The sequence below is a fragment of the Ochotona curzoniae genome, unplaced genomic scaffold (genome assembly GCF_017591425.1).
Source record: "Ochotona curzoniae isolate NIBS_2020 unplaced genomic scaffold, NIBS_Ocur_1.0 scaffold_4701, whole genome shotgun sequence".
Lineage (NCBI taxonomy): Eukaryota > Metazoa > Chordata > Mammalia > Lagomorpha > Ochotonidae > Ochotona > Ochotona curzoniae.
This window is the reverse complement of record NW_024467122.1, coordinates 48600002-48626772: the sequence shown is the minus strand read 5'-3', so window position 1 is coordinate 48626772 and position 26771 is coordinate 48600002. Positions and strand designations below refer to the sequence as shown.

The following is a 26771-nucleotide window of genomic DNA, read 5'->3' as shown; positions in this document are numbered from 1 at the left end:
CTAAGGCACTGGGCCGCTAGGTCACCCGTTCAACATACAGCTAAACATACACAACTCTACTTTGCAGCAGATCTGACTCCTGTGTGGGGACGCGGCAGGCAGCCCTCTCCCAGCACAGGACCCCTCAGGCAGGGCCGAGGGCGACCCGGGGGCCGGCCGGGTGGGCGGGGCGAGAAGACGGTGCGGGCGGCGATTGGTGAAGCCTGGCAGCGGAAGCGCCTCGCAGCTTGGGCGGGACTTCCGGCTGCCCCGGTGGGGCTGTCTGTTAACGGAGCGGAGCCGGCACCCCTGCCATGGTGCTGCTGGAGAGCGAGCAGGTACGGCCGGGGCGGCGGCGGCTGTGAATCTGGGCTGAACCCGGGGCCTCCGGCTCCTTTTCCAGGAGGGGTGCGGGCTGGGGAAGAGGGGAGCTTCGGCACTGCTAACGGGGCTGGGCTTGTGTTCCAGTTCCTGACGGAGCTGACCAGGCTGTTCCAGAAGTGCCGGCTGTCGGGCAGCGTGTTCATCACCTTGAAGAAGTGTAAGCGGCCGGCGTCGCGGCAGGGCCGGGCGGAGACTGGGCGAGGGCGTGCTGCAGGCTAAGTGGCCGGCTCGGGGCACCGACCTGTGCGGGGGGTGAGGGCTGGTAGCACGGGCCGCAGCCGCCCAGCTCGGTACCCGGCATGCCAGGAATCCCCACAACCCGTTTGAGTGGGATTTCCTGTGCGTCTGTGTCCTTGCCTTTCCATGGCGGGAATAGCAGCGGTTTGGCCAAGGGTTGGATGCTGAGGTTCTCTGCGCGGAGCAGGAGGTGTGGGCTAGGGCAGTATTCACTTTATATCCACCTGTCAGCAACGCCTGTAGCTGCGCTCAACAAGATGTGTTGTTTTCCATGCAGATGACGGTCGCACCAAACCCATTCCCCGGAAGGGTTCCGTGGAGGGCTTCGAACCGGCAGACAACAAATGTCTGTTGAGAGCGACTGACGGGAAGAGGAAGATCAGCACCGTGGTGAGCTGGCTTCCCGACTCCGACTTACCTGACGGTGGCCATTCCCGCATCAGGCTTTATCTGTTATTAATTGACTTCTGTATTAAATCAAGGCTAGTGTATAGCTCCCAGGCTGTTAGGGGACCAGGACCTTCCTTGACTCCTTTTGTTTTTAGAAACTGCAGCAATAAAGTTGAAATGAACAAAGCAGAGGTCAAATATTTGCTAAAATTTTTGTGACACAGAAACCAGCCTGTTCATCCTTACTCCTTATCCTACCGTGCGGAGCAGCTAGTGCAATTCTTCTCTAGACCTTCATTAGTTTTTTGGTACCAGGTGATGTTTTTATTTTTAAAGATTTAGTTATTTTCACTGGAAAGGCAGATTTATGGAGAGGAGATAGAGATCTTCCATCCGTTGATTCACTCCGTAAGTGGCTGCAACCGCGGGAGCTGAGCCAATCCAAAGCCGGGAGCCAGGGATTTCTGTGTTTCCTACGTGGAGTAGGGTCCCAAACGCTCAGGGCCGTACTACACTGCTTTCCCAGGCCACAAGCAGGGGAGCTGGATGGGAAGTGGAACAACCAGGATGTAAACCAGCGCCCAAATGGGATCCCGGCCATTGAAGAGGGAGGATTAGCCAGTTGAGCCTTGCGCTGGCCTCTGTGCTTTTATTTTTAAGATTACTCCCTGATTGTGGTTTGCATAGCAAGCACATGGCTGTTTTCTAGGCTTGGCTTGAACAAGATACTGGCACATTGAATCGAGAGATCCTGTCATTCTTTTTATCATGAAGGTTAAATATGGCAAAGTGAGACTTCTGGATTGAGTGACTATCCCTTTATTATGGAGCAGAACTCCTGTGTTCCCTAGTCACAGGATAGGCAATTCAGGAGAGTGTGAACTAGAACTCACTGAGGTTTCCCTTTGTAAGTCATCTTGAGAAGACGCACAGTAAGGCAAGCTTAACTGGTTTCCAAGAGGAAAGGTGGATGGCATGAAATACAGAAGCCTGAGGAATCCTCTGAAGAAGCAGTTTCTCTTGTGGAAGCTTGCAGTGCGCTAACTAGAACTGGCTTAATGGAAAGCAGTACTGATGCATCTGGCAAAAAATCAACACTGAGGAGTCTGAGATCTTTGTCAAAGCCGGGCAGCAAACTTGGTGCCAACTGGGTAAGAGATCTCCTTCACCAGAGGTGAGGAACATAACTGCTGTGCGAGTTGCAGCTCTGCCTTCTGCAGCCTGGCATCATGCCCATGGGGCAAGAGGTGATCTAGCCTGTCTCTCAGGAAAGTGGAGTAGAAAACTGACCTTCAGTATGTAATGACCCCTCGAGTTGGGAAGAAGTATTTTAGAGAGAAGTCACTTCATCAGGATTTTAGGAACTTATCTGGGGTGGAGAGAGGATGGGCGGAGTGACCTCTTGACCATCTTTTCCAGGTGAGCTCCAAAGAAGTGAACAAGTTTCAGATGGTGAGTGTCGGGTGCTTCATGTGTCCCCCCTCTTAGGGCATCAGCATGACTGAGAAAGCTGTGTTCAGAGTGAAGCTCGGTGCTGGGAGGTGAAGATACATTGCAGAGTACACCTTTATTCCCAAATAAAAGGCGGACTCTCAACTGCTAAATATACCTTGACAGTGACACTAGGCTTTCTGCCATTGCCTATACCTACAGTGCCATGGTACTTAAATAGCAGAATGTTGGACTTGTGATTGCTGCTGAAGGGCTGTATATTGTAACAATATGGGGGCAAACGGGGGTTGGGTAGAACAGGGAGGGAGGAAGGGGAGGTGGAAGGGGGAATCCCTATATGTGCAAAACTGAATAATGGAAAATAACAGCAACAGAAAGGTTGATGTTTGGGTTCCCTGTGCTCCTGTAAGTTTTTACTAATACTTTTTAAAGTGAAAACTCCAGGCTGTGGATTTCAGTACTGATCCAGACTGCCTTTGTAGTTCTAAGCTAGATTTTTGTCTCACTAGTCTTTACATATACTCCACTTAAAATGTCATTGAACAAGAAGGTGTCTTCAGTTTTTCTCTTTTGCTAAATTAAAAAATAAACAAACAAACACACACAAAACTCAGCGTGGGCCAGTGTTGCAAAAGCTGTGATAGTGTATGTTGCATGTTTTACCATTTTCCAGTACAAGTGCTCCTTATGGCATTGTCTGTATTCTATCCAGGAGGCGTTTTGATTCTGACTGTCTGAATTACTGTCCCAGGGCAGCTGACCTGCCCTGTGTCTGTTCCCCTTTTACTCGGGTCCTGCTCTGTGTCTTTCAGGCCTACTCCAACCTGCTGAGAGCAAACATGGATGGGCTCAAGAAGCGGGACAAAAAGAGCAAGAGTAAGAAGAGCAAACCAGCACAGTGAGATGCCCACGGCCTGCTTTCCCCAGCTCCCACTCAGTGGCTAGGCTTCCTTTGGTTTTTCTTTTGAGCCACAGGCTAAGTTTCTGGCTCCCAGTAGCTACTGTTTCCATGTGTGATGTGGGTCATCTTGGAGAGCAGAGTTGAGTGTTTACAGGGTAGTTGTGGTAAGAAGCCAGTTTATGTCAGATGTGGCCGATTGGTCTGTGCGGCATGGTTGTGTTTTCCTGGGTTATAGCTTAAAAGTCTCGGACATCTCTGTGAAGCACAATGGATCATTAAACCTGTCTGTCAGCATGGACTGCCTCTCACTTCTTTTCCCACCCGATTTTCACAGTTGTGGCGCTAACTACCAATCCTAGAAGGCCATAAATGATAGGCTTTCACTTATCTTCTTGGTGACTGGAATTGAAGCCTGACAGTTTTCTAGAAAATGTTCCGTCATAAATCAAGAATAAAGTTGCCATGGTAATACTGATTTTTGGTTTTTCTCTGCCTTTCAGGCTAGACATTTTTAGGTGTTTAGTCATTAAGTCCAAGGGAAAAACAAGGCTGTGTGTGTGTGTGTGTCCTAGCATCATCAACTTAGTATTCACTCATTTGTAATTAAAAAGCAGCAGATGTATGAAAGCTTTTATTATATTCAAAAAGATAATTTATAATATATTACACATGAAAAGCTGACAAAACTCAACTTTGTGGGACAGCTTCTAAGAATTCAAACATAAAATTACAATGAATGTACAACATTCCATTATTCCAGTGTTAAGCTCCTGACTTTGAACAGTGTAATGACACTTCTTCCAGGTTAAAATAAGATTCTGTAGTAATCATCTCTGTAGCTATACAGGAATAGCACAGACACTCTGCAAAAGAAGGAAAAGGGAGGCATGTTATAAGGAGACTTAACTGTAGGAACTCAATTCATACCAGGTTGAAGCGTGTCACTTAGAAATGTATATGGGCTGTGACTGGCTTGGGACTGCAGCACAAGTTCTGTGTGGGCGAAGACACGACTGACTGGCATTTTTGTATGAAGGCACAAAACAAGGTAGTCATAATTATTTCCTTTCACATTAATATTTCTAGAATGATGTGGGTGAATCAAATTGGGATAGCTACTCCTAGGACCCAGTGTATTATCCCAACATCCTGATATGACCACAGCCAGCAAGGTTTCCTGGTTTGCCTGTTGTAGTTCTGACAATAGGTTCTTAGCCACTATACCTCAAAAGACACTAAAGTGTGTCACTCTGCGCCCCCCTCTTTGAGTTTCAGCCTTGTGAAACTTGTTATGCCTTAAGTGATCACTTACTTTTTTTCTACTTTGATGTTATAAATTTCATCACAGACCATTTTGAGGTATCTTTGCTTTGGTAGGCGTGACAGCAGCTGCTTCACAGTTGTGTTAAATGCTTGTTCGTCAGCGTCCCACTAGCAAGACAAAACAACAGGGCACTTGGGTTATTTAACCAGGTTTTTCTGACTTATTAAGGAAGCATCAGTGCCATTTCTCCTCAGATAGCCACGAATAAGCTACAGGAAGAAAGCGCTGCCTGGTGGCAGCCAGGGTTTGCCTTTGAAGCCTAAACTTTCCTCACAGCAAGACTGCAGGCGCCTGGTTATGGCCTGGTTAACAAGGCTGGAGTCCAGCTGTGCTAATGTGATTTTAAACCACTTATCTCTACCTCCTGTTTGTGTCAGATGCTTTCATGTGAGTGGATTATAAATCAGCAAAGGACTAGTATAATGATATAATGAACATTTTTAAAGTTCTAGTTTAGTCTGTTTGATGGTAAAAGCAGGAAGGATCTGCAAAAGTTTCATAGAAAATGCATTTTATGAGAAAACGATGCATGAACTTTATTTGTACTTTTTAAAAATTTAAAAAATTCTTATTTGTTAAAGTTACAGAAAGAGGGAGACACAGATATTTTTGAGCTCCTCTTTACAAAGATGTTCCACATTCATCGTGTAAACCCCAAGCCCAGCCTTTGAGTCAGCCAGTGAGAGTGAGTTCAGTGATGAATGACCCTCGGGCTGATCTGGAGCTCCTTGCTGTTGGATATCACTGCTTTCAGGCCCTCTCAGTATAATTTTATTAGTTTTTTTCCATGGACCTTTTCAAGTTCCCTTGAATATACCTTTAAAGAAATAAAGAAATTTAGAAAGGACCTGGATTAACTTTAGTTTCTACCAAAGGCCTTCTGTGTATGAGCCTCCCTAGCCAGGATGAGGGTTCACTTGAAAACACTGCATAGTGGCTAAGAAAACAGCAGAATACTAACATTGAGGAACTCTAACACCATTTTTAATCTGATCTGGCAAACGCACAGCAAACAGCACAGTCTAGAATTCTTGTTGCTTACCTCTAATGATAGAAACTGTAAGATGGTTTCTTTGGGTAGATCCACCTGTTAACACAGAAATGTACATCATCTATCAGGCGACTAACATGTGGCTTTGGAGACCGCACAGTGAATACGGCTGGCAGGGTCTGTCTGCCATGGTACTGTGCTCTAACCCAGCTTGAGCTGCACTGACCCGTGCGTGCACTGTCAGCCGACTGCTGTGAACGGGGGAGCAGGGGACCCCTCCCCATCCTACACAGTGCACCCAGTGGGCAGGCTTGGTACAGCAGAGGCCTGAGGTATGTAGGAAGTGAGGATTTTGGTTTTTATTCTGCCTACCCCCAGCTTCCAAAGAAAGGAAAGGGAGAAACGAAACCCCTTTAGTTGTCTACATCTGTCTTTGCAGGTTTAGGTCAAACGTGGTTCACATCATTGACAAGTCCTGTACCCAAACATTGCTGACACTCAGTAAGACACACTCTGAACTTGTGGCAGCTGCTCTGACAGGACGGACAGAAGCCAGCTTCAGAATGGTAAAGAAAGTGACTTACAGCCAGAATCTCAATCTCGCTGCTCTTCTGATGTAAGTTAGCAAGGGAGGTTTGAAGTCGGGTTTGCACCTGACAAGAAGAAAATGGAATTCAAAACATGTTAAACCGAACCATCTTTTCTGCCATGTCATTTGCCCTGTCCCAGAAAACATTACAGAGTAACAAACCAGTGCCTAGAGAGGAGTCCAGATAGTGCTTAGTCTACCTCGAAGAGGAGCTTTCAGTCATTGGACTCAAGGAAACTGTAAGAATCTGTTGTGATCATTTGTATAATAATCCTTATTGTTCACTTCTTGATAGATTTTGAAATAATTCCCAGCAAAGGCACAGAGCAATGGTGTAAGTGGAAGCAGATTTTAGTATTACTGAATTTTAGGGTGGGCATTTGGCTCAGTGAATTTTATTTATTTGTTTTCTAAAGATTTATTTATTTTCATTGAAAAGTTAGATTTCACAGAGAGGAGAGACAGAGAGAAACATCTCCCATCTGCTGATTCATTCCCCATGTGGCTGCAACAGCTGGAGCTGAGCTGATCTGAAGTCAGGAGCCAGGAAGTTGTTCCTTCAGGTCTCCCTCATGAGTACAGGGTCCCAAGGCTTTGGGCCATCCATTACTGGTTTCCCAGGCCACAAGCAGGGAGCTGGAAGGGAAGTGGAGCATCCAGGACACGAATTGGCACCCATATGAGATATGGGATTCCAGGCATGCAAAGTGAGGATTTTAGCCACTAGGCTACTGCATAGGGCCCTTCTTTTCTTTTTCTTCTTCTTCTTTTTTTTTTTTTAAACTACTTGAAAGGCAGAGTCATAGAGAGAGGGAGAGAAATCTTCATGCACTGGTTTATTCCCAAATGGCTGCACTGACTAGGGCTGGGCAGGCTGAAAAAAAGAACCCAGAACTACATCTGGGGGTGGGGACAGGTACCAAAATCCTTGGGTTATCATCTGCTGTTTTCCAGGTGCATTAACAGGGAGCTGAGCAGAAGCTGAGCAGCCAGGACCCGAACCAGTACCCGTATGGTATTCTAGAGTTATAGCACACAGTGCCAGCCCTGGCTCAAGGGTCAGCCTGCTCGGGACACCTGCAGCCCTCGTCAGAGCTCCTAGGCTTCTGACCCAGCTTCCTGCCAATGTTCAGCCTGGGTGGAAACAGGGAAGTTGCACACAGGAGTGTCGGTCCCAACTTCAGCCTAGCTCAGCCCTGGCTGTGGTGGGCCCCTGGGATGTGAACTAGTGGATAGATGTCATTTTTTCTTTAAGATTTGTTTTTATTGTAAAATCAGATATACAGAGAAGAGGAGAGACAGAGAGGAAGATCCGATGATTTACTCCTCAAGTAACTGCAACAGCCAGAGCTGCGCTGATCTGAAGCCAGGAGCCTGGAGCCTCATCTGGGTCTCCCGCACGGGTGCAGTATTCCAAGGCTTTGGGCCGTCCTCAACTGCTTTCCCAGGCCACAAGCAGGGAGCTGGATGGGATTAGAACTGGCACCCATATGGGATCCGGGGCATTCAAGGCAAGGACTTTACAGGCCTGATAGATGTCTTTGTCTCTGTTGCTCTGCCTTTCTCAAATGGAGTTGGAAAAAGAAGAGGGCAACAGTAACGAGAACATGTAGCTGAAATAACAAATGATAAGACAGTAGGAAAACAAGAAAAAAAACAGGTGTGCACTCAAATCCTGAGAAACAGGAGAGCTTATAAAAATGAAGTCCTTGGTTATTTACATCATCCAATCTAACTGTATTTCTAACGAAAACAATGTCTACCCTTTTAATGCTCCCTTTCCGACATTTATAGTCACTATATTTCACTTACATTCTTATTGCTTCCTTCTATTGCCAACATGCTTGTGTCATGCATATACTTCTGAGGTTATAAGCTCATTGATATTTTACATACATCTGAGCATGGCATCAGGCATATAGCAGGTGCACCAGGGCATGTCTGGGCTCAGGAACCTGCCTCGAGTCTTGCAGTCAACCTCTTCTGCTTTGTTACTTAGAACAAAGACAGACCCCACTGCCATTAGGAGCAAATGAGGACGTTTTATTTAGGAGCAATTGTTCTGACAATTGCTTCTCTTGTCTGCTGTTTGCCTCACTCTGCAGGAAAAGCGGGGTTGAGTCCTGGCAGCAGAGTGGCTGTGTATTGAAAAGAGTTTCAGAGGGTAAGAGGGTACCACAATGGAAGAAGTGGGAGACAAATACTTCCCAGTAATCCCAGGGTTCTTTCTCTCCTTGTCTGTGTCCTCCTTGGGCTCACTGGGAAAGCTGGAGGAAGCCGGCTTGGCATACCTGGGTTTCGTACCGCCTCCTGGTGCTGGCCGACAGCTTCTCCGGGGCGATCACACTCACGATGGGAATGACTGTTGCTCCGTGGATTTCAAACAAACCTAAGAGAGTTACAGGATGGGTGGTTTTATCTGGTCTCACTCTCTACAGCACACTGTTTAAGAAACAGCTAGTTTACTAGGTGCCCTGTTGTGATTCTAAGGGCTGACTTCGGTCTGGGCTTTGCTTCCTAACTGTGCAGTCTCCTGCCCTGAGCTGGGAGGGGCCCAGGATCCCGCCACACAGCAGTGCTGATGCTTCTCTCAGGTGAGTGTTGGGCCATGAAAATGAAGGGCAGGCAGCAGGAGGCTCCAAGGCCTCTTGAGTTTCAAACCACTTTAGGCGTTTCCCAAACTCTGATACTTCTCTAAATTCCTCCAAGTATTTGAAATCTCATGGCACAAAGTTAAAGCTAACAGAAATGGATCTCACAGTCTTTTTCTTTTTTTTTTTCCTCTCATAGACTTAACTGCAACACATCAGTAAGGACAGCAGAGGTGATGAGACCTCTGTGAGCACAGTTCCTCTAGGCTTTCATGGAAATAAGGTAGGCACCTACTCCTCAGGGCAGGGCTGCGCGGCGGGAGCCCCCAGGGAGCAAACCTGCTAACTGTGCAAGTCCTCCTATTCGATGGTGTCATATTCGCACATAACCTACTCATATTCTTGTCTGTTTAAAATCACTGCTAGGTGACTCATAATCCCAGACAGAAGGTAAATGCTAGGTAAATGTTTATGGTCAACAAATTTCTTCATGCTTAGTGCACATGCAGAATTTTTTCCCCAAAGGTTTTCATTCTAGGTTGGTTGAATATACAGATGCCGAGCCCATGGATACAGAGGCCTGAGTTTATGTTTTTTTCTTTCAAGGGATTTCAAGGACTTTTCTTCAGTCCCTTGTGTGGGAAACATTACTCAGAAAATTACACATATTTTATGTATACAACTGACCAAGTCAGTGGAAGATAAGACCGCTTGCAGATATTGTGAGATGCCACATCCTAAGACATCTAAGTCCTCGTTTTTCCAGCATGTGAGTTTTAAAGTATAGGACTGAATTACAGGTGGCACAATTTGCAGCACAGTGTCATTTCAAAAATATATTTCCAGTGTCACAAAGTGTTAGCCATGTCTTAAGTGTTTAGAGCAAACACAGAAGCATGTTCAGATTATAATTAGTCATTATACCTGAGGCATTAGAAAAGGACCCCTTCAGATTTTGCACTGCAAGATTATCAGAGACTTCTCTAAAAACAAGCAAACAAAAACAATTAGAAAACAGTCAATAAGGCAAAAGCAACACAGAAATTTTACAGCGAATTACATGTATAGCAAGCCACATTTTAAATTAAATATAAAAATTTTCACCTGTTGGTTATTAGTAGGAGGAAAACCACAAACCAACAACATAAATTGACAGTTATGCTTTTGGTCAAGAGCAAATAAAAAGTCACACACAGGATGCCATTTTGAATTAACAAACGCCTAAGGAAAACATTGAGCTATTCAGCTGGGTTTGAAGTTCTGGCTCAATGCAAGAAGTTCATTTCAATAAAATATAATGGGTGTTTTTTTCTGCACCTCTCAATACAAGGAGACATTAACAACAGCATTTACCCCTCCTTCATTAAGGCAGTGGCCTGGCAGAGCACTGGGTGAAGGATACTCTTCCAAAAGCTTTATGAATGTTCTTTGAAATGCTGTGAATTAATTGATTGCCTCTGAGAGACACAACAGCATACTGTCTTGGCAAAACAGGGAAATGATTATTTGCATAGACAAAAAAGATTTTCATGAAACTGCACTGTTAAAATTAAAATCCCATGTAGCCCTTAAGGTGTCTTGGTGTTCACCTCCACACACTATTCTTTGTTGCCATTTTTTTTCTTTTCTAAACCGGTTTGCTCTGGATCTAAGACTAATGGCTGGTGACCTCAGGAACATGACATTCCCCTACGGAAAGCCTACTGGTGAATTAATTAAAGCTAGGTGTAAACAGCCTTGAAGGAAAAAGCAGGGTCTTTTGTATGGAAGCCAGGATCTCAGTCTTGGCACTACTGATATTCTGAGCCACATAATCCTTTGTTGGCAGAATGGGGGTGAGGGAAAGGTTGGGAATGGGAGGGGGAAGGGTCAGCCCTGTGCACTGGGCGATGTTTCAGCAGCATCCTTGGCCTCAATAGAACACTAGCAGCTGCTCTCAGCTGTGGCAGCCAAGTATGTCTCCACAAGTTGCCAGATGTTTCTGTGGGGCAGAATCGCTGCTAGGTGAGGATCACTGATAGAAGCCAAAAGAGTGTGGCGTTTTCTGATTATATGTGTGCTACAGCTGCAAATATATACAGAAGCTTAGTGAGGAAATTTTAAATCTCTATATCCTAGTAACCAGAAATAATTACAATTAAACATTTAGTAGGTCTTCCAGATACTTCTCAAGATCTAGGTTGTATATTTTGGTTACAAGAGAAATGGGACATTAGCCAACCTCTGGATATCTTTCCATGTCAATAAACTCAGCTTTTTCAGAATCATTGTTTTTAAAAGGCACAATGTTCCACTGTATTTGACATAATTCAAACAGTGGCCCACCAGTGCATATTTTGATAACTGTAACTGAGAGATCCTCAAAGTGTGGTCGGGGACTTTGCAGGTCCCAAAGATCCTTTCAAAGGGCCTACAGCGTAAAACCGTCAGCCTAATGATCCTAAAATGTTAACTGTCCTATTCACCCTCTTCCTCCACAAATGTACTGCCAGGCCTCCCAGAGACTATGTGACATGTGATGTCACAACTGACTGAATGCAGAAGCTATAGAAAAGAATTGTTTCTTCTGTTAAGGTATTAAAGAGATTATAGAACTGTAAAACAATGCAGGGAAGCAATTTGCAAGTATGAAAACCAATTCCACTTTTAGAAATCTTTGTTTTCCAAAATACAGTTATTTTCTATTACAGATGTTATTCAGATTAGCAGGTAATTAATGGACTTATTTTTATTTGAAAGGAAATAATTATTTTAAAAGTGCTTACATTTTAATTTTTGACACAGAAAATACTGATAGCTATAGCTCACATAAACAATAGTTCTTTGCAATCCTCAATTAGTGTTGAATGCCAGAAAGAGGTTCTGAATCCAAAGTTTGAGAATAGCTGTTAATAATTTTTACTATTAATATCTGAAAGTGGAATTGGTGGGTTAGTAGTTTTAGATTTTTAGTGTAAATGCCTTGCTAAATTCCTATCCAGAGGTTTGAGTCAATTCATATTCCCAGCATGAGTATATGATATGTCTTTCAAGATTATTCAAATTACATGGCCAACACTGACTGAACTTCACTGATTAGCAGACCGAGCGGGACAACAGCAGAAAGAACTGGGCTCTCAGGACTTCCAAAGGATCAAATATCCTGGGAAATGACATTGCCATGGCTTGAGTGTATGGAACCCAAAGGTTCCAAGTGCTGGCAGCTTGGTGTCCCATGTGACAGCTGAGAGGTGGTAGAATATTCAAGAGAGGGGGCCCCATGGAAGGGGATTAGGCCAAGGGGCACCAACTTGGAGGTATTAATAGTGGTCTGGTGAGTTGGTTCCTGAGAGAAAGGGGGTTGTGACAGGCTGAGGTGACTCTCCACACTTGGCAGCTTCCCTTTTTGTTCTCCACTGTGTTGTGACACAGCCAAAGGGACTCTCAACAAAGGCTGAATGCTGGGGGCTGGCCAATCTGGGACTTACAGCCTCCCAAGCTGTGAGCTATGTAAATATTTTTTCTTTCTAAGACACTCATCCTCAGGTATTTCATCGCAGCAACACAAAACAGACTAACACAGTTATAAAGAACAATGTTGAAAACAAGACGTGATGAATCCTATATGAGGGTTATATAATGGAACTGTTGACTGAATGAGCCAGAAGCAACAAACAGAATGCTTCAGCAGAAGTGACCCTGACTTGTACAATCACTTTGAACAGGTTCTGCATAGGTCACTGCAGTTAAGTTTCTGGGTTTTTGCTCGCTAAGTTTACCTGATACTCCTCTCATCGCTGATTTTAGTCCTCAGCTTCTGCACAACATGGTCCACGAGATCAGATTCCAGCACACGCTTCTCTGTTTGCCTTTCCTTCTCAAAAGACTTGACCTTAAAAACAAGACAGATCCATTGTTTGGAGGTTTCTGAAGCCATGAGGCTGACTCAGAGCACCACACTGAGACAGCTCAGTCAGCAGTGGCCACAGGTTCTCCCTTGGGTGACATGCTCTCCAGGGTACACTGGAGTGTGTCTGGGGACATTTTTGGATGCCACAATGTTTGGGGTGCTACTGGCATTCTATCCTGTGTATGGAGTTCAGGGGTTCTGCGAAACAATGCATGGGAAAGCCCCACAACACATTTTCTCATTCCAAACTTCAGAGATTTTGCTGTCAAGGGGAGGGTACTGGCCGTGGTGGGTAAGGCACTTGGCACTGTTGCTGAGAAAGCTGGTTCTGGGTTGCTTTGTCAATGGCTAGGGACCATGAAAATAAGGGGAGAGAGCTGGGTGCTCACAGAGGAAGGCTTCTGCACCGGAGTCCACTTAGAACCTTGGCCAAGGACTAACCTGTGCTTGGTTGAGAGGACACCATTGAAGGCTCAGGAAACAGAGATGACAGCAGGTTCAAAGTCTCACCAGAAGGTGGAGAGGCTCCACATACCCACAGCTGCAGGCTGAATTCTCCCAAGGGGGACTACCTGAGCCCTGGTCTAAAGGCTGCCCTGGACTTGCCCCACAAAGATCCTTCAAAGGGTGCAGAGGAAACGGCACGGATGAGGTGAGTAGGGAAACTTACCAAGGGATAGACCCACTACGATCACAGCCCCAGAAGGGCAAGTAGAATATTTGAAAAAATAATGTCTGAAAATGGTTGGATTCAGTGAAAACTGTAAACCTAGACTTTAAAGAAGCCTTTTGAATACCAAGCATCAGACACAAAAAGAATATCATGGCAAATAGACCATATACTGCTGAAAACCAGTGTGAGAAAAATCTTAGGAGCATCCAGAAAATAGTAAAAGTTATAGACACAGGATCAAGGCAGACTTTTTGACAGAAACCAAGTCAAAGATAATACAAGACATTTTCAAATGTGAAAAAAAAGTATCAATTTTCATTATAAATCTAGCAAAAATACTCAAAAATGAAAAATGAAGGTGTAGGGCTGGCACACAGCATTAAGCCACCTTCAATGGTGCTGGCATCCCATTTGAGTGCAGGTTTGAGAACCAGCTATTCTTCCAATCCAACATCCTGCTAATGTGCCATGGAATGCAGCTGAAGATGGTCCAAGTTTTTGGATCCTTACATCCATGTGAGAGACCCGAACTGAATTCCTGGTTCTCGGTCTGGCGATGGCCTATTGGCTAATTCCTCACCTTGCATGCACTGGTATCCCATATGGGTGCTGGCTCATGTCTTGGCTGATCCACTTCCCATCCAGCTCCCTGCTTATGGCCTGGGAAGGTAGTAAAAGATGGCCCAAAGCCTTGGGACCCTGCACCCGCATGGGAGACCTGGAAGAAGATCCTGGCTCCTGTCTTCAAGTTGCATTGGCTCAGTTCCAGCTGTTGTGGTGACCTGGGGAGTGAATCAGCGGATGGAAGATATTTCTCTCTGTATTTCTTTCTCTCTGTAAATCAGTCTTTCAACAAAAATGAATTAAATAAATAAAAAAAGAACTTTTGGCTCTGGCTTTAGCCTGGTCTAGGCCTGGCAATTATAGTCACGTGGAGTCAATCAGCAGATAGAAGAGTATGTCTCTCTGCCTTTCAAATAAATATATTTATTATACATATTTTTATCTGCATAAAAAAGGTGAAAGCAGGTTAAGCTATTACTAGTGATGCCTGCATCCTATTTGCTTTTAAGAGATTTATTTATTTGAAAGGCAGAGTTATAGAGAGAGAGGGGGAAATTGAGAGAATCTTCCATCTTCTGATTTCTTCTCCAATGGCTGCAATAGTGAGACCAGGCTGAAGTCAGGAACCACGAATCCCATCTGGGTCTCCAATAGGGTACATGGACCCAAACACTTGGGTCATCTTCCACTGTTTTCCCAAGACATTAGCAGGGAGCTGGATTGAATGGCTAGAATCAGAACCCATATGGATTACTAGCATTGCAGGCAACTTAACTCATATACCATCAGTGACAGCTCCTTGCTTCAATTTTGGAATACATGGGATTGAGTTGCCAACCCTGCTTCTTTCTAGTGTACACCCAGGAGGCATCCCAAATCTGAGTTCCTGGGTTTAGGTTCTGGATCCAATCCAGTTTCCTCCTCCTGCAGACCCTGGGAAGCAGCAGGTGATGGTTCAAGTATCCAGGTTCTTGCTATCCATGTGGGAAACTTGAACTGAGTTTCGAGCTCCCAGTTTCAGCCATTTAGGGAGTGAACTAGTGTACTGGACCCCTTTCTGACTGTGAACATGCTGGTGTGTGTGTGTGATTAAAAAGCCACAACCGATACTGTTATCTAACATGCCCTGAGAGTTACTGAATACTCCTCCCTAACAATGCAGAATATGTTTAATTTTCAAGTGTACACAAAACATTCACAGTAACATACCATACTTTGGACTTTATAATTGTCTCAATAAAATTAAAAGGGCCTAATTATACAGATTATGTTCTCTGGCCACATGGAATTAAATTAGAAATTGTTTTGGGGTACAGCCAGTGATAGCTAGCACCCATTGGCATTGGGCAAATGAAATTTGGCTGTGTTCTCTACCCTCTGTCCTGAAGGTGGGTCCTAACAGCAATGGAATGTTAATTCCATCCTCAACCACCCCTTACATCCTAAATTAGCTAAGATATTGGAAGTCCAATTAGTCTAGGTGTTTTTAGCTACAAGCCCAGTTCCTGTTCCTGCCCATCCCAACCAGCACTAATCAACTCCTTAGTCCACAACACTTAGGTATTTGCTTCTGCCCACCTGTGACTCACCAATCAACTGAGAGGGGACGTTATTGCATTGTTGTATAACCAGTCCCCTCAAGCCCCTTTAAAAGGCCTGTGAAGCAGGGGTTCTCTCTCTTTTTGGCCAGGTGCTTCTGTTATTCTGGCACCTCGACTCTTGGCTGACCCAGGACAGGTAATCCCTTGAGCATGGTCCCTGTGTACTGCTTTGATGGCACAATGGATATAATAACATTGCTTCTGGTTTGTGTACTGTCAGGAGTTCCAGGAGAGGTGAGGCCTAGCAGTAGTGGAATGTGGGCAGAGAAGCCAGGGAAAGGTGAATGTCTGCAGCTTTTTAAAGTGTGTCCAGGTTATTCATTGCATGTCTCTGTGATAACTTATATTGTTGGGGAAGCTGGCACATAGGTCTTCAGCTTAATGGATGGACTTAAGGATAATAAGCATTTGTTCCTTTCGGGATTATGATTGGTTGGATTATGATTGGCTGGATTGCCATATGGACTTGTGATTTGCTATTGTGCTCTATTGTCACCAAGCTTGATTAATAAAGACTCCTTAATAAATCTTAGACATGTCTGGTGTGATCTTGCTTGCACCCTGCAACAAAATGAATATGGGAACTGGCACCATGGTGTAGCATGCTAATCTGCCTGTGGCACCAGCACCCTATATGGGTGCTGGTTTGTGACCCAGCTGTTCCACTTTAAATCTAACTCCCTACTTAGAGCCTGGGAAAGCAGCAAAGGATGGCTCAAATCCTTGGGCGCCTGAATCCACATGGGAGACCCAGGGGAGGCTCCTGGCTCCTGGCTTTTGGATCGGCTCAGCTCTCACTGTTGAGGCCATTTAGGGGAGTAAACCAATGGATGGAAGATATTTCTCTCTCTCTCTGTAACTCTGCCTTTCAAATAAAATAAATCTTAGGAACTAAAAAAAAATTAATAAGGTATAATATCTAGGTAATACCCTGATATCTGAAAATGAAAGAGTCAGAAGAAAACAGAGAAAATGTTCCGAATGGAATGAAAATGAAAGTACTGCGTGTAAATGTATGGGACACAATTCATATAATACTTGGATTGAAATTGATAGCATTGAATCCTTACACTTAGGAGAGAAGACCAAACATCAGTGCTCTCAGCCAGGTGTCGGCACCTTGTGTTTTGCAAAGGGCAATAGAGTAAATATGTTAGCCTTTGTGGGCTGAAGAATCTCTACCACACAGTCTTCTTTGTGTTTGAGAAGCAAATAGTGCAGGAAGAAAAAGGAGGAAGGAAGTGATGGCGGGGGGGGCAGGAAGTGGGGGGAGGAAGGGAAAGACAGAGGGAAATGGGGGAGAGGGGTGAGTGGGAGAGAGAAAAAGAGAGAAGCACCTGTCCAGGTCTCCATTAGTTCACTTCCAAATGCCCACAACAGGTGTGAGCGCACCAGCCTGAAGCCAGGAGATGGGAATTCAATTTGGTCTTCACTGTGGGTGCCAGGGACCAAATACTTCAGCCATCACTTGCTGCGTCCTGGGTCAGAAACAGTGCCTGGCCCGGAACCCAGGCACTCCGACTGGGATTGCAGGGGTCCTAACCAGAGTCTCCTTCTCCCCCCCAATTTGCCAAACCCACAGAGCGTACGAAAGAGGCTGTGGGCTAGATTTGGGTTAGACTGTGGTTTGTCAGCCCTCACCCTAGAGTTCTACTTGAAGAAACTAGAGAAAGAACTCCAGGAAAGATACAAACTACTAAACCTCATATTTGAAGAGGCAAACTGAGTATTTCTCTGTCTGGGCCCATGCGGCTTTTCCAGTGAATTCTACTAAGTACTGTAAGATAGAATGTTGGTAGCAATCATACTCAAAATCATATGGAAACAGAAGGGGAGATGACACTCCCATGTCATTTTAGGAGGCCAACATTACCTAATATCAAAACCAGGGAAAGGCACAATAAGAAAAAGACCAGAGAAAATGCTGAAAAACAATGTTGATGACCTTTCTTTATAAATGATTAGAAATAAAGTTATGAGGTCACAGATGCCCTCTGGCAAAACTTGTGAGGAAGCAGCCAGAACAGGCTTGTTACCCTTGTTTTCTTAGATGGAAAGAGAACAAAGCAGATGGCCAGCGCTGGTGCTTTAAAGGGTCTAGAGAAGCTGCTCTGGCCGAGTCCGCCTTCCTGCCTTCCTGCCTTCCTGCCTTCCTGCCTTCCTGCCTTTCTGCCTTCCTGCCTCCACACAGTGACTGGGAGGAAGCCTGCGGCTGCACTGAAGGCCATCCATGCCCACCTGTGGTCAACCTCGTGGGTTGTGAGAAGCGCGCCAGAACCTTACCTTGACATGACTGCCTTCTTTATCAGAGACAAGTGCCACATAGGTGATTTCGTGATGTCTGCAGTACTCCTGTAGTTCCTCTTGGGACTGAAACCAATGAGCAGTGCATACAATGAACAGACAGCACCTGGGGCAGCTTCAGGTAACTATGGGTAACGAAGATCTGGATTTTAACAGAGCATAAATACGCTGTCTTCCTGGGGTATGACTGTCAGCCAGGAGCACAGTGTTCAAAGGGGGAAGCAGTGTCTGTTTTCCTTTCTTTATTTTCACGATGGTTTTAAGGGCTGAGGACAAAAGTGGTGAGGAATGTAGCAAGAGGATCTCAAAAACTGCATGTCTTAGTGAAGTTGCAAAGAATTATAACACACACACACACACAGTGCAAGGCAAGGGAAACAAGCTGGTGGAAGATAGACAGCAGGTCAGCAGCCGAGCACCGGACTGGCGGCACTTGCTGGGGCTGCCCAGTCAGTGGCAGCGGGGCTTCCCAGACCTGCAGGACAGCGCGCCTCTCTAACTGTCCGAGAGGCTGCTGAACAGGCAGGAGCATCATGGCTCTACCAGAGGAATAAGAACGGATGCTCAGTGATTTGGATTTGGTTCTGATGAATCACACGCACGCTGGGTAGCAGCAGCGACAGAAACCTCTTGGCAGGTGACGTGTGCAACACAGGAAGGAGGGATGATTTAAAGCATGCAGGAGGATGTGCAGGATAAATTGCAAACACTTGGCCATTTTATAAAAGAAACTTGAGCATCCATGGATTTTGATACTTGGTGTGGTCCTAGAACCAGTCCCCACTTGGATACAAAGGGCTACTACTAAATGTGTTGTTTGAAGTTACTAAGTGTGTGCTATTTGTTATTGCAGCAATCAGCAACTCATACTGGAAGCAACTCCAATGACAGAGATAAAGAAAGTGTGACAACGCAGAGGCAACAGGAGGATTTCACCTGGAGGTCCCCACCACTCTCACCTCACTCACAGCACACCGTCCCCTTACCTGTGACCAGTCGTACATGATCTCTGCTGCGATTCCTGCTGCCCAGAGTTTCTGGGTCAGGTTGATGGCCCTCGACATGGACATCTGGCCAACACTGACAACCAGGAGGTCGCAAGAGCTTGTTGTAGCCTGCGTCACAAACAGAGTGAGTACCCTGAGAGGCGGAGGTGGAGGGTGTGGCTGTGGGTTGGTAGGGCAGCAGCATTCATGGGCAGACAGGTAATCGTGGCAACACAACATGCAAGAAGGCTTTGTTTCAAAATGACAGTTTGAAAAAAAAGCACAGTCAAAAAGCTCCTCTGGTCTTTTGAGATGGAAACTATTTCAACTTCTCTGAACTAGCAAGAAGATATTCTCCTCTGGAAAAGCTATTCGTGCCCGAAACACTAGAGGCAAAACATGGGTTTTTAGTTCTGTAGACCATAGCAGGCTTTCCGAGTGAGGAGCCGGCATGAGAATCTGCCAACAATGAAAACATCTCACAATTGCACAGTACACTGCAGGCCACACAGACGCCAGCAGCCAGGCTGGGAAAGGGCGAACCATCCAGGACGGTGCAGCTACAGAGCACGGGGCGGACTGAAGTGTAAGCCAGGGGCTCGCTGATCACATGGCTAATCATTGCCAAACCTTAGTCTGTGCTGCTACTTCTGGGGCTCCATGTAAATGACCACAAAAGACAAGCCATACTTGCAGAATGTTTCTCAAAGCCCCCGGCAGGCACAGCTGGAACTTACGGGCTCCTCCACATTGAGGACAGCAGCACATATCTTGTCAATGGCTATGCTGACCCCGATGGCAGTGGGCACTGGCCCCAGGGCTTGCGGTCCTCTAAACTGGGGAATCTGTGGAGAGACAAACACTCTGGTTATGAAATGGAGAGGGGAAAGTGGAGGAAACAGGTGGAAGGGGTAACCAGGTAGCCCTTTCACCCTGAGGGCCCCATGGCAGGCAGAGTGAGGAACCTGGACCTTCACCTCCATCTGACAGCAGCAAGGCTGCACCCCTTCATGCTCCTGCCCACAGGGGTGTGGGACCAGAGGAGCCTGCTAAAGCGGAAGTAAACAGGGTTCACATCTCAAAACACAACAGCACAAGTGTCCAGGATACAACTGAAAACCGTGCGTTGTGCCAAGAACACAGCAGATCTGCACATGAATGAGAAAGGGACCCGACAGAGCCCCACACAGAGGGCTCACACAGAGCAAGCTGAGGGGGGTTTTGCAGCAACCTCAACAGGCGCTACATCCAGGCTTGGGGCAAGTTAAAAAAAAAAAAAGGAATGTTCTTCACAAAGGAATAGCAGATTGAATAAATCACTCACTGGATGGGTATCACGGCAGAATGGCAATAAGAGTAAACAATGAGTAAAACTGAAGACATGGCAATTGGAACGACATGATGTGAATGACACAGAAGACAGACTGTGGAGCAAAAGGGCTCAGAAGCTCAGGGACATCGCAGTGTCAAGTCACGGGAGTGCGGAGGGATAGGAAAAAAGTGAGTGTGAAATAACACCTAAGGGCCTGGTGCAATAGTGTAGTGGTTAAGGTCCTTGCCTTGTATGCCCGGGATCCCATATGGTCACCGGTTCTAATTCCCAGCACCCCTGCTTCCCATCCAGCTCCCTGCTTGTGGCCTGGGAAAGCAGTTGAGGATGGCTCAAAGCCTTGGGACCCTGTACCCATGTGGGAGACCCGGAGGAGCTCCTGGCTCCTGGTTTTGGATTGGCTCAGCCCCAGGCGTTGCGGTCATTTGGGGAGTGAAACATCAGATGGAAGATCTTCCTCTGTCTCTCCTCCTCTCTGTATATCTGCCTTTCAATAAAAATAATAAATAAATCTTAAAAAAAAAAAAAGAAATAACACCTAAAAAATTCCCAAGACTGGCAAATGACAGAAACCTATAATTAAAGAGAAGAAGGAAGCAAACCCCAAACAGCACAAATGCAAAGAGATTAAGGCCAAGACACACCATACTTTAATTTCAAAGGAAAAAGCAAAGAAATTCTCAAAAACATCAAATGAGAAACACCTTTGCACAGAGGAAATGGATTTCCAATAACTGTATTTCCCATGAGAAACCAGAACTTTTGGATAAACACAAAGGACTTCTCATCTTGAATTCTCCAGATAGTGTTTGACAGTCAACATGAAATTTACCACTCTGGAGTGGGATGACTGATAACAAGTTTGTTATAATGGGGTTGGGGGCGAAGCGACCCAAGGGTGCAGTAGGGTCTGCGTCATCAGAACTGGCCCGCTGTGGGTCCCAGCACAGCTCTGGGCACCGTCCTGATCACGTGGCCGTGGTTATGGGAAACCACATGTATGCTAAGATGACACAGAACTACACACATACACTGTATCAATGTCACTCTCCCATTTTTAATATGTTCCTAGCATTACCTTAAGAAACTGGGAACAGGTAGAGGAGATTTTTGTACTATCTTTGGTATTTCCTGAAACCTATCATTTTTTTTCCCTCTCTTAAAAAATGTATATTTATTTAAAAGCAGAATGCCAGAAAGAGACAGAAACAGAGTGAGGGAGATCTTCACCCACTGAGTTATTCCCCAAATGGTCTTTAACAGGCAGGGCTGGCCAAAGCCAGCAGACAGGAATTCTGTCTGGCTCTCCCACGTGGGTGGCAGGAAGCTAAGGAATTGGGCTGTCATTTGCTGCCTTCCCAGGTACATCAGGAGGAAGCTAGATCAGAAGTGGGGGGGAGGGCACGACTTGAACCCAGCACTGTGACAGGTCATCTGGGCATATCCTAAATGCCACAATACCTAACCCTGATTATTTATGCTTAAAAAATGACAAATGTGGTTCACATTATACTTCTGTTTCTTGCTGAAAATATACAGAAGTGGTCAGCTGTACTACTGGCTCAGTGTGTGTGTATATGTGTTTGAGAAATTTCAAAATAAACTGTGGAAGACACAAAATCAAACCAGACCCACTGGCCGCGGGGTGGGCCCTCACCAGCAGGTCGTATCTGCCGCCAGCAGCGAGGATTTCAGGGACAGCCCTCTGCCTTCGTCTGATGAATGCCACAAACTGGAAGATGATTCCGTTGTGCTGCTGCACCTTGTAGACCAGGCCCAGGTTGATCAGCACCTGAGGAGGGAAATGCCACAGCAGCATGTTGAGTGCTTGGGGTCTGGAATGTGGGCCACAAGGTTGCAGCATCAGCAGAAACATCAGTTGGCTCCTGCCCCATGGTTGGCTCAACTGCAGCCTGCCGAGTGAGCGAGCGAGCTCTGCTGCCCTCCGCGGTGACACCCTCTCCCAGGCTGACCCCGCAAGAACTACTGCACTAGGAGTGGCTGTGCTTGCAGATCAGTCCTCATTCCAGACCTGGTTACTACTACATAGTCAAATGCCCCACATGGAGAAAGGGCTGTTTCTGGAAAACCAAACACTTCCTAACCTCCAGGAAATAAAACCCATCTCCCTCTCCACTCCAGCCAGGGTCCAAGAGCTGTCAAACCTGTAACTTCACACCGAGCTTCTTCAGCAGCCCGACGACCTCTTCCAGATCTTTTAAGCCGTATTTTACCAACTGGGACACTCCTGTCTTCTGTTTGATTAGGGAGTTTACTGTGGGCGTTAGGTCTTGCAAGTCTCCCTTCTGCTCAATAAACTTGTAGAGTCGACACAGCTGGAAAGCACAAGGTACGGTGGTCAGCGGCTGCTCCCCTGCACAGAAGGCAGGCTCTCGGCCCTCGTGTGCTTTACACACAGAGGGGCACAGGCACAACACGGGCCCTTCCAGAAGCAGGATTGCATGGTCAAAGGTGAGTTGAGCCTTTGCCGCATCGGAGGGATTAGCTCTGTCCTGCACATAGCTCTAAAACACCTTGCAGAAGTGCTGTGGAGACATCCAGCACAGATGTTGTGAGCTCCAGCAGCCTCAGCGCTGACTCTGCAGGCCCGTAGCATTCCTCTTTATCACGCTGTCTCTCCTACCAGCCTTGGGCTGCTGCCTCCTACAGGCAGCTCTCTGGCTGCAGACCCAGAGTTCTGGTCCAGGTCTCCTCTGCAGTGCTCACTGGGTGTCCTGCAGAGGGCAGTGGCTAGAAGTGACCCGCTGTGGTCAGACGTGGTCCCTGGTAAAGAGCAGGAGTCAGAGCAGAGCTGGATCATACAGTCAGGAAGAAAATTCAGGAGCTACAGTGAAAATTACTAGGCAAAATAATACTAAGAAACATTTGTTTACTTATTTTTTTTTTTTTAATTGGAAAGACAGATTCATAGAGAGAGCTTCTACTCACTGATTCATTCCCCAGTGGCTGCCAAACACAGACCTGGGTCAGTCCGAAGCCAGGAGCCAGGAGCTCCTGGGTCTTCCATGTGGGTGCAGGGGCCCACGGACTTTGGCCATCTTCTGCTGCTTTCCCTGGCCATTAGCAGGGAATAGGAACAGAGGTGGAATGGCTAGGACTCAAACTGGCATCCATATGGGATGCTGACATTGCAGGCCAGGGCATAGCCTGCTCTGCCATGGTGCTGGGCCCCCAACAATAGCTATTATAAGATGGTATGCAAGCAGAACTTGGTTCATCTATAAATTAGCACACTAAAATTAATGGTTGATTGAAAACTCAGCTTAACATAATATTTAATCTTTAAATTATTTTTATTTAACAAAAACCCAATAGTATTAACATCTTCTATAATCTATTTACTGTGTTAAGAATAAAAATCTGGGGGCTGCATTGTGGCACAGTGGATTAAGTCACTGCCTGTGACACTGGTGTCCCTTATGAGAACAGGTTTGGGTCCCAGCTGCTCCACTTCCAATACACCTCAATGCTAATGTATTTCATACCTGGCACAACCCTGGTCCTTGCAGCCACTTGGGGAGTAAACCAGTAGATGGAAGATCTCTCTCTGTCTCTCCCTTTCTATCATAGCTGCCTTTCAAATAAACAAATAAATCTTAATACCAATGCCTTTATTAGGTATTATTTTTCCATTTTAAACCAACCACATGTTTAACTTCTCACTCATCCTTAGCATGGTAAAGTGGGCAGGAGGGAAAAGCTCCACAGAAAGAGGTTAATATTTTAGCTGTCAGTGCAGCAACCACGTACAAGTGTGGGATGCCCGTGGGACTTTCTGAAATGTGTGATTTTAGTTCAAAGAACCTTTTGGGCTTGAACCCGCTGAATCTGACACTGTCACAAGGGATTCTTTGCACTAGTTCCATGTGGCACTATTTCTGCACACAGTATTGGTAAATATCACCCTTTAGATCTGATATCATGCATAGTCCTAAGTATTTAAGATTTAACCTGGCTCAGTTTTGGAAAATCCTAGTTATGTACCTGGCTTACTTTATCTGCAGGTGGGTAACCTTTTAAGGCTGTGGTGGACACGTCCCCAGTGAAAGTTGTTTTAATGAGTTGAGGGCAGGTATAAGTATATATCTGTGTGCAGAACCCTGTGTAAGGATTTTTTTCTTTATAATTTCTTTATTGTAAGACCAATAAAGAATAAAGAAGCTCATGTTATCTGTGGACTCCCCAATTTACTTCTTCTTACAGCCAGTGCATTATGCCTGCCATACTGCGAGTGTCCAAATGACAAAGAGTCCACCAGGCCTGTGTGTGACCACACATGGGTGTTGGCTGATCACCACAAGATCATGTAATCAAGGGTCAGTGGATAGGGTCCAGGAAGGATTCTGGCAAATCCAATGCCTCTCTTCTCACATAAATAGTCAGGAAAATGTAGGAACTTCCTGCTGTCCTCTGCTTTGTTATGTTGGGTTACTATGCCAGAGAGCTGGGAGCATGCTGGTACTTGTGAAGGGGACATGACCCATCTGTCTACCAGGGACTTTCTTAACTGCCAATGGGATCAACAGAGTGTTAGGGGCAGGACTGTCCCAGACAAGTAAGAGGAGCTAGACGATCCAAGGGTGAGGGCCGGGGAGGGGGCGGCATCCACAGAGTTCCTTGTAGCACTGGATCTGCTCTGTAGGAGACCCTGGCAAGCCCTGGCTTCATGAGGGTGAGAAGGCCAGGTAAGTATCGAGTGGTTGGGAGGGATCAGTGCGCTGTGGAGCCTCCAGAAACACGAGAGACCCTCTTTGATTTCTGTGTTGGTTTTTCTCTGTCCTGATCCCAGGGGCTGCCATTGTACCAACCCTGAGGGGTTGGTGGAGAACACCATGCCTGTGGGGTGGTGGCAGTGTGCCACTTTCCTGCAGCTGGATGTGGTGACATTTTCTGATACCACAGAATCGCAGGGATGGCTGCGGTTGTACCATCAGGCAGTACTTACACTGTTCGAGGACAAAGACAGATTACAAAATTTAGCTTCCACTTCTCTCCTCGTCAGCTTCTCCGTCTAGGGCAGAAGGAAAAGGCAGCAGTGAAAGTCACTGCGTTGGCTGATCTCACCCTTGGCAGCCTTTCTTTTAGACCACCTGCTCCTAATTGGAAGGCAGAGATTGAAATCTGTGACTTAAAAGCCCGCCCCCCACTTCCCATTCACATAAAATCATCATCAATACTATCTGTGAGGGAAACTCTGACATCAGAGAATTACAGAGAGGAAAGTTTTCCTTGCTGAATGGTGAGGAGGCTTGGATCAGAAGAGACTTACTGTGGGCATCTCTGTTGGGTGGCTGTGGAGTCGGTTTGATCTGTGTCCTGCTAGTAACATAAAAGCTAGTCCCTGAGCAGCTCCTCCCACGATGGCAGATGGGCTGCAGCCAGGGGACACAAGCAGCAAAGAGCCCCCTGTACCATCCCTGGGGCTTCTGCCAGCGGCTGGCTGGCTGACATGACACTGGATCTGTCACTGCCACATAGTGGCAGCTCTCTTGGGGAAGGAGAGAACCACTGAGAAACAAATGGTAAAGTCTGTGCCCTTGATGTGTAGCCACCAGGTGAAAGCGACACCTTGTTAAGCCTTTCAGGGCATAAAGAACAAGGCATAATGGACTTCCACTGCTCACTCTGCCCCTGAGCATTGGTGATTACTAAGGTGCCTCTTAGTTATCATGACAATAAAATTTAAGGGGAAAAGAAATTAGAAAAGATTAGTGTTTAGCTCCACCTAGCTCCATAATATAGCATTAATCTATTTTCTCAGTGCTTCCACAACAGGTTCTGTGTCTACATACACTTAGAATGTAATAGTTGTACTGTGGCCTGGTTAAGCCAACTGGAGACATCCCAACCCTGTTCCACAGAAAAGAGGTGGTGAGGTCCCACCACAAGGTTGAGCTGCTCTTCCCCGGAATAAATCAGTGCACATTTATCATGACTTTACTGGTAAGCATAGGCAGGTGGTAAGAATTCAGTGCAGTGCATAATCTTTTATTCTCAAAATTAACACTCTCTAATCCACTTCTGTAAAGCAGGGATGCTGTTGTGAGGACTAAGTGAGTCAACCACATAAAGAACTTACAACGCAAGGCACATGGATAGGTGCCAAGCACAGCCATCAGGACCGTTTTCTTAAGTGATTTCTTGCCTCAAGAAGCAGAGTTGTGAAAGAACTTTAATATTTAACATTAGACAAGGTAATTTGATAGTTGCTTTTTTAGATTTATAGATTTATTTATTTTTATTGGAAAGGAAAATTTATAGCAACAAAGAAATATAGAGAAAAAGATCTGTCCATTGGTTAACTCCCTAAGTGGCTGCAATGACTGGAGCTGAGCCAATCCAAAGCCAGGAGCCAAGAAGTTCTTCCTCCAGGTTTCCCTCATGGGTGCAGGGTCCCAAGGCTTTGGTTTCCCAGGCCACAAGCAGGGAGCTGGATGGGAAGTGGAACAGCTGGGACACGAACTGGCACCCATATGAGATCCTGGCACTTGTAAGGCAAGGAGTTAGCAACTGAACTATTGCACTGGCCGGTGATTTGATATTTTAAAATCAGAAGTTGGGGCCA

General features: G+C 45.9%; 2 protein-coding genes across 6 annotated transcripts in view; one reads left to right on the top strand and one right to left on the bottom strand.

Annotated features, from left to right (window-relative positions):
* Positions 1-221: 221 nt before the first annotated feature.
* Positions 222-3818, top strand: SRP14 (signal recognition particle 14). The gene is made up of 5 exons (XM_040969970.1): positions 222-317; positions 448-520; positions 878-990; positions 2410-2442; positions 3255-3818. Exons 1-5 carry the CDS (start codon positions 294-296, stop codon positions 3342-3344), a joined length of 333 nt encoding a protein of 110 aa, XP_040825904.1. The 5' UTR covers positions 222-293; the 3' UTR covers positions 3345-3818.
* A 143-nt stretch (positions 3819-3961) lies between these two features.
* Positions 3962-26771, bottom strand: part of EIF2AK4 (eukaryotic translation initiation factor 2 alpha kinase 4) — a 96911-nt gene continuing 74101 nt past the window's right edge. For 3 of the 5 annotated variants that reach the window (XM_040969965.1, XM_040969968.1, XM_040969967.1), the window contains 13 exons: positions 25152-25217; positions 22351-22521; positions 21843-21977; positions 19593-19700; positions 18856-18984; positions 17849-17935; positions 12597-12709; positions 9763-9821; positions 8539-8636; positions 6243-6311; positions 5710-5754; positions 4656-4774; positions 3962-4206 (listed from right to left, as the gene is read on the bottom strand). In XM_040969965.1, the coding sequence (XP_040825899.1) occupies positions 4149-4206; positions 4656-4774; positions 5710-5754; positions 6243-6311; positions 8539-8636; positions 9763-9821; positions 12597-12709; positions 17849-17935; positions 18856-18984; positions 19593-19700; positions 21843-21977; positions 22351-22521; positions 25152-25217 (1257 nt within the window). In that variant the 3' untranslated portion in view covers positions 3962-4148. Of the gene's footprint in view, positions 4207-4651; positions 4775-5709; positions 5755-6242; positions 6312-8538; positions 8637-9762; positions 9822-12596; positions 12710-17848; positions 17936-18855; positions 18985-19592; positions 19701-21842; positions 21978-22350; positions 22522-25151; positions 25218-26771 lie in introns of those variants that run through there. The other 2 variants (XM_040969966.1, XR_005882644.1) reach the window with 2 other exon arrangements.